This window comes from Haliaeetus leucocephalus, unplaced genomic scaffold (assembly GCF_000737465.1).
Source record: "Haliaeetus leucocephalus isolate CR32 unplaced genomic scaffold, Haliaeetus_leucocephalus-4.0 Scaffold177, whole genome shotgun sequence".
In the NCBI taxonomy this organism is placed as follows: domain Eukaryota; kingdom Metazoa; phylum Chordata; class Aves; order Accipitriformes; family Accipitridae; genus Haliaeetus; species Haliaeetus leucocephalus.
Genome location: NW_010972613.1, coordinates 324,929 through 332,807, shown reverse-complemented (window position 1 = coordinate 332,807; position 7,879 = coordinate 324,929). Strand labels below are relative to the sequence as shown.

At 46.6% G+C, this 7,879-nt stretch overlaps 1 protein-coding gene across 9 annotated transcripts in view; it reads right to left on the bottom strand.

Moving 5' to 3' along the window:
• Positions 1-3,275: 3,275 nt before the first annotated feature.
• The window catches only part of DAGLA (diacylglycerol lipase, alpha), a 68,454-nt gene continuing 63,850 nt past the window's right edge, over positions 3,276-7,879 (bottom strand). For all 9 annotated transcript variants that reach the window (XM_010564262.1, XM_010564267.1, XM_010564263.1 and 6 more), the window contains one exon: positions 3,276-6,842. In XM_010564262.1, the coding sequence (XP_010562564.1) occupies positions 5,915-6,842 (928 nt within the window). In that variant the 3' untranslated portion in view covers positions 3,276-5,914. The remainder of the gene's footprint in view (positions 6,843-7,879) is intronic.

Here is a 7,879-nt window from a genome sequence, read left to right as displayed (position 1 = left end):
CTGTTCTGTTGGGATTTAGATGCAGGCCACATTGATGAATATGTGCAGTACTTAGGTGTGCACATGGCATCCACTCACCAGCAGAAACAAGGAACTTGTAGCTCAGTAGCTAAACTTTAAGACGCTCCAAATTTCACTACATCTAAAAAAAAATCCATTCATTCAGGTTGTAAAACGCGCAAAGGATCCTAAATACAGCTTGCATAGGTAATAGGTATCCTGTTCTGCTATGAGAAAGGTCTAACAACTATCCTAGGAAAGGGGCAAGTTAACAGGGTGCCAATACAATGCAAACAACAAAGCACATATATTTTGGGCTAGCTAGCACTGATGCTCCTTCTCCCAGTCTTCCCTATAAGGATATAACCACAAAAGACAAACTCTAAACACACCAACACATGCATTTCAGCAATGATTAACCCAAACTAATCACCATTGCAAGGTATAATTCTGATTATTCATATGCCCCAATTTGTAAATTAAACAGGGTATCTGTGTGGGCAATTCAATGAAAATATTGATCTTTGCCTGCAGGCAGATAAAAAAAGCTGAGAAAACATTTAAGTTCATAAAAAAATATATTAGAAGAGGCCATTTTGCACATCAACATACAGATCTCATCACCCCATCTAAAAGCAGGATGCAGGAAGGATTAAAATTAATTTAAAAGCGGGAAGCAGTAGTAACCAGAAACATGGAAAACCTTTTTAGAGAGAGCATTAAGACTGGGGCCCACATGAATCTAGAGCAGTGAAAAAATCAGAGACACCTGATAAAGAAACAAAATCACTTAAGATATCAAGGGAAGGTTTAAAAACCCCTCTTAATTAGGCCCAGATTACAAACAGTGAAACTGAGCAGAGGGGAACCTTATTAGGAGATGATATTTGAAAAAGTAATGCCATATTCATCCAGTTTGCTGCGCTTGATACAGATCAGCCCTGTTCTGTTTCTTTTGATAGAGACAGGACACGGCAACAAGTCAAACTCCCACAGCAGAAACAGCTCCAAGGAGCACACACTGATCCTGTATCCCCGTGCTTGGTGCTCTTCCTCGTTCTTACATGCCCTTGTGACAGCAACACCTACTTCTCACCTAAATCCTGTTCCTGTTTGGGACCCTCAGCTGTTACTGCAATCTAAACGTCTATGTCCTAAAAGCATAGGAGAGTCACTGGCTTTGTACATCTACACTCACAACCAGCTTTGCCATCTCAGTCCGCTGTAGAGAGCAAAATGTCCTCATGTGATTCCTGTTTACTTTGAAAAAAGTTCTTTCGAAGTTGCAGAAATTAGGAATGAACACTGAAAATACTGACCACAGACCAGGTAAGCAAAAGCTAGAGATAGCTAAAGAACTTCACAGTGTTGACAGCACTCTGACCTTTCTAGATAGCCTTAGTTGCTACAGAGGGCAGCAGCCCTCTCAAGTGAATCAAGACAGGAACCCCATTCAGCTGTTTTTGGTCATCATAGGGAATAGCTTCCCCATGCTTAAGTGGTGCTATCAAGGATGTGGACTAAGACACCACCATCCTAAGACAGAGCAACCAAGAAGAGAGATAAGCTGGCTCCTGGTTATGCGACAGGAATAAGGAGCAAAGAAAAGAGGAAAGGTTAGAGAGCGGCAGTTATAAGAAAAAATACATGATCCAAATAGAGAGGGCAGCTCCCCAGGGAAGGAGAGGGGATAATGGTAAGTATTGGAGAAGAGCTTACTTTCTGTTCAGCATTCGCACATACTCAGCACAGCAGGATCCTAAGTTCTTGGCACTGCTGCAATTAAAGCAACAATAAAAGCAATTATTACTGATGCAGAAGAGCCTTCAAAACCACAGCCAGCCAACATTACATACTAAGGGCCTGATGATCAAAACTCACTGGAATATTATCAATGGGATTATTTTATTCCACTTTGGACAAGCCCAAAAGGGCTGGAGTGCAGCTTATAGGTGCAAAAAAAGGACAGCAGTACCAAACCCTTCACACCTTGTGAGTGAACACAATCACAGCAGGGTCAGAAGCCGTTCTTAACTAAGCTGTTGGATGGAGTTCAACATGCACCTAGTTAAGGGCCTCCCATGTTGCCCCTGAATGCTTCAAGGCTTCAGGATTACATTCTACTACAGTCTGCTGAGAATATCATGAACAAGTGTGCAACAGCAAGTACCAATTACACAGTCAGCTGAAATCTATTGCACCAGGGGATCGTGGAAAAGGGCAGTGTACCCTGCTAGACTCTTTGGCAATGCTTCATTGGTGTAGAGGGTTTCACTTACAGAGCTTCAATTTTAAGGTGCATAAAGCCTACTCTCTGCTCTCCAGGAACCACGTGGCCTCAGCTCCACTCCTTTACCAAACAGCTCAGAGGGGATTTTAAGAATGTGCCATTGAACTGGGCGAACTGTTGGCCCCTTAGCTGGGGTCTAGGGAGTCAGGCACCATGAACTGCGCTTCCAGCACTGCCTCCGCATGGGATGGAACACCCTATTGAAATATCAAGGAAACATATAAAGATTAGAAGGCACAAAGCTCAAGAGTAGGAACCAGAAGCCAAGCGATTAAGAAATCTGAAGATGCTTCATGCTTCCCAAGACAGCTGCACATCAGAGTAGAGTGAGGGCAGAGAAAGCAGGCAATAGTGTGCAGTACAAATGAAGGAGGTAGCACAGGCTTAGAATTTATTTTAACTTTCCAGATATGCTCTTCCAAGATGAAATAGGAGATCAGCCTGTCCAAATGCTCTTATAGCAAAGGAGCAATGAGAATCAAGACACAGACACACGTTTAAAGCAGAAATAATGCAAAGAACGTGGATTTACTTTGTAAGGACTGGGAACAGATCTGTTTGTCAAGAGAGAACAACAGAAACCAGGAATTACCCATAATGTGCTACAACAAGAACCTTAACTAAAAGGGCTTTTTTGCACTTTTACTGCCTTATCTATGGCAAGCCCAGGTCACAAGCATTAGATATTTCCAGGCTTTTTAGAAGCAGCCTAATAATCACAGAGCACAAAGCAAGCAAAAAAATGCAGCATGCCAGGCTGTTTCCTGCTACAGCTGGTCAGGGCAAGGTAACCCCATTCCCCTGGGACACAGTTCCAATGGCACAGAGAAGGAAACAGTCACGCACAATGACTGTGTCTTCCAGGACATAGCAGAGGTATGCCCAGGTCAGAAGTGGCTTTCTAGTGCAATACTGCAACCCATTAAACATCATCAGGTCACTACTGAAACAACAATTTTTTCTTAAGAGGGAGATAATCCACCTTCCCCGCCTTGGGTAGGGCACCAGTAGTTCCACCTAGTCTCAGAGATAGTCATCTCCTAATACCTCACTGCCAGGGACAGAGATGATTTTCATTAATGTTCATAAAGTGCTTTGCAGATATAAAGCTCTGCCTAAGTGCTAAGTGTTATTACTACCCATCTTCTGCCGACAACTAAAGGCAGAAATGAACTCCTTTTCCCTACTCTATCAACATCTGTCAGCAGTCTGCATCAGGAGGTGAGCTAGCCTGCTAGCCTCAGCCTCCCTACACTTCAGCTTCCCTTTCCCCCTCAAAACTACCCAGTTTATTGTGCGTATTCCTGGACACGACCGTTTTAGTGTTTGTGTGTGCAGCAATTCAGCCTTACCCTGTGGTCTGCAATAGTGGATGATCTGACAGCATTTACACAGCTGTTCTATATGAGCTCCTGAACCATACAAGCTCTCAGCAAGGGGAACAATACTGCTCTTTTCTGAAGGACCTACAAACAAAAAAGTAACTTCTTGTTGCTCAGAATGAAAGCATTTTTCTTTTCCAAATTACTTTGAATTCAGAGGGGCTTCTTCCCTCCAATTCAAGACAGTATAGAAAAGGTCACCTTTGGAACCTAAACCATAGGGACAGTATTTTACTGCCCATTTAACAAAGTCCCTGCACTTCTAAAGGCCCTGTAATTTGTAAGAAGCAGGGGACAAGGGGACACAGCATCCCACACTAAATTGTTGAGTGGGAGATCAGCACTTGGACACAAAGTCCAGTTCACTTCTGTACACCTGAAGTTATTTACATCAACGCACACTGGCTATAAAGTGCTCTTGTTCTGAATTGATGGCATTTGATACCACTCATGCTCCGTTTGTGTGGCACCCAGGACAGCACAGCCATGACCCATGCCTGGGGCTTCCAGAGACTACTCCATGAACACAGCTAGAAGCTAGAGATAACAGGAGCTGAGGGATTTGTCATGAGCTAAGCTCCTGGAAGCACAGCATCCTCCCACAATGGAAATACCACAGCTAAGGAGGGCAAAAACATCTCTGTGATTATAAGGAAGTTAAAATAGGAATTTCTTTTCCACTGAGGGAGGACAGAGCTCCAGTGAGACTAATTGGTAACTCCACTGAGCTTTAATATGAAGGTGTTTTATCAATTAAAGGCCTTCTACTGGTCCCAGTATATATAACTTTCTAGATAGGTAGTTTCTCTCCTGCTTCCATCATTGGAAAGTCCCTGCCTAGATAAGTCTATAGCAGACTCCTCCAGGCACTGAGGGTCTGCACAGCAGTACTCAGGTAGTTTTACTAGCAACTTGGTCAAGCTTTGCAATGCGGTGTTGTGCAATGGGGAAGTGGACAAGGGAGGATGGGCAAGGGAAGCACCCAGCTTCCCCCAGACTCTGACCCACTTCAAAAGCAGGGGACTTGCAATCATACCTGCCCATCCTCTCTACCCTCAGTCCCCAGAGGGAACAGCACAGGAAGGAGAGAATGAACATGCTTTTTGCTTAGGGAAAGCCTCCCTGTTTGCTTAATAAATACCTTCCAAAAAGCTTAGCAGCTCTGTAAACATACAAGAGATTTCAATACATAGTAAAAGTTCGTCTTTTCCCTGAACTCCCAATGACAGAGGCTGGCACTGATCTGCAATTACTGCATATGGGTGGTGTGAGGACCCAGCAGAGTCCAGGAGAGGCTCCCAGGCTCCACAGGGGCCAGGCAAATAATGCTAGGTGTTGAGAAGCCTGTTAAATTTTTAAGTTGATGCATCCATGCAGCTCTGAGATGAGAATCCTGTCAGTCCTGCAGGAATGTCGCCAGCTCAGAGTGGTCCAGGGAACTTAGAAGTGATGATGGTGACATCCAGAAGAACTCTTTCTGGCAAAGGAGGGACGTGGCAGAGGGCTTTGGCTCTTCAGAACAGTGTCCTTCCCTCTCAGCAGCAGCCTGGTGGTCACTGAACACAGAAGTACTCAGGGGAAAGAAAACACAGTGCCAGCCCCATTCTTGCTGTGCCTGGCCAGGGGAGGGGAGACTGCATTTGGGGAAAATACAGCCCCAATGGCTTTAAAACAGGAGTGTCCTACAAAAGCAGCAATCCCCATGGAAGTGTGACGAATTGGATCTTGGGCCAGATCTGACATGGTAGTGCAACGGGGCCCAAAGTCTCAATCCGCTCATTTCCAAAACCACTGACACAGTACCAAGGGGGTGATCTGGCCTGGCCCCCTTGCTTCTGTCTATCCAATCCTCAAGCTTCAGAGAATCCACCCCTTCACCCCAGAGGATTCCCTGAAGCAGGGTATCTCACTCCCAAACTCAGCAGGTGCCCTGGGGCAAGGAATCTGCCTCTGAAATGAAATGAGACAGGCTGAGGTAGGGAACTTGCATCTACCTTTAGTGACTCAGACCCTCTTAGTGTAGCAGGCCTTCTGAGGCAATGCTTCTTCTCCCAGCTGCAAGCATGGGACTCAGGCACAATCCATCCTCCAGACATCAGTGTGCCACCACTGCGTCACCCCAGAAGGAATGTTTCCAGCTGTCTCCTCTGATCTGAACTGCCCGATGACCACCTCCTCCAAGTATTATCCCAGCACTCAGCCTATGGGATCAGCTCTCAGAGCCACACCCCTTTACCCTGCACTAGAGGGCTGAAATCATGAGGTCATCCTGCTTGGCAGGGCTGGTTACATGCCCAGAGGGGGTGGAAGTCCGGATTTTGTCAGTGGCCAGGCACTCCTGGCTGCTCACGCCTGTGGGAGTGATGTCCATGAGTTCTCCAGATGAACTAAGGGGGAAAGAGGGTGAGACAGAGATGCCCGACGAAGGATCTGTTGAGCCTGCAAACACCCTCGGGGGCTTTGGGACTAGGTTGGGTTCATATTGTGCCCTCAACAGGATCTCCTGATCACTGACAGACTTGGGCATCTCTGCAAAGTCACTGGAGCTGTCTGACACCATCATGCAGTAGATGTCCTGGAAGGAGCTGCTTTTGCTATCCAAATTAAAGAGACTGTCTATGAACTCAGCAAACTCCAGCACTTGAGGACTGGGAACATCAGTGAGCCGTCCATTCTGGAGGGACAGCTCCTCACGAGGGGCTAAGGAAACGCGGTCCCCCTCGCTGCTGGCCCCCTCCTCGCTGCAGCGTCGCTGGGGGGTAGTGCCACCACTGTTGAGCACATTGTCAGGGGGCTGAGTTTCCTGGGAGTGCTTGGAGAGGCTATCAGCAGCCAGCAGCTCTGTCCGCGAGCTGAGGGAGGGGTTCTCCTCAGGGATAACAGGGTCTATATAAAAGCAGTGTGTCTCATCCTTCTCCATGACAGCATGGAGGCTGGGGGAGCCCCGGATGCTCCGAAAACCAGAGGAGCGCCTTGAATCAAAGCTGTAGATGGATTCATTGTCCGAGAGGCTCTCCATGGTCGCGAGAGGGGCACGACGGTCCTGCAGCTCCACAGACAGACGTTCCTTTGTATCCAGGAGCAGCAGCTCCACAGGGTCTTTCTGCACAGGAGAAAGCGGCTTTGTCTCATAAAACCCCTCCAAGCTTATTTCAGAATGGGACTTGCTCCTGCAATGAGAAACAGACAAAGTGAGGCTGCGTTGCTCCACAGACCCACAAGCTGCCAGAACAGCCAGAGAAACCAAGTCTTGGGCACAGAGTTCCTCATACACACTGAGGGCCCATGTCATTGCTCTAATTAGAGCCATCCACAACCGCAAGAAACCTCTTATCTCCCCATCCTCCCCACTGAAAATATTAGGTACAGTTTCTTTACTCTGCAAACTCAGGTTCTTGCCCTTCTCCCTTTTCTCCTAGCTAAGTATCTTCTCTCTCAAGCATCATTTTCACTTAGGGCTATGGTTCTGCTCCCAGTGAAACTTGCAGCACTTTTGAAGCCCCCCAAAACACGGTGCAGTCTCCACACATGCAAACCCCTCTCTCGCCCAACACCTCTGTATTAGAGAGGATTGAGGCAAGAGAGGTTAAAGGACTTGCCTACAGTTAATCTACTACTTTTCTTCTCACACTCTGAACCTTTCCAGTGTCATGCCTTCCCCTCCTTCTCCATGCTGGCAATCCCTACCTTACCTACCACAAATGCCAGGAGGCTGTTAGAGCACTGACCATGACCAATTCAGCTACTGCTTCAGGTAGCAGATTTTACAATAGGTAAAAAAAGCAATTTACTCAGCTTAAGACAGGTAAAAATCTTTAGAAAGACACCAGTCACACTAAGGCTTTTAAGAATCAGGCAGGCTTCTCCAGAAAGACACCATGTCAAAGACACCGGGAAGGAGCTTCCCACACCAGACATACACAAAGCCTGGGATGAGCTGCAGCCAAAGCAACAGCCCTAAAGGAAAGGAGGAAATATCTGGGAAAAGATTCTGAGCTTGGGAGGACTGCTGCACCTGCCAAAAGGACACAACATACAGGGAAAGGCTTAGAAGTTAGGCCAATATTTGATCCCTTTGTAATTTCAACAGAGTAATAGTCATCTGAGAACAGGTTACGAGAACCCCAAAAGAGGGAGTCTGACACAGTAAGCTGGCTCTAACCTTGAATTCAACACAACCAACCTACAACTGTTTCCACTCTAGCAC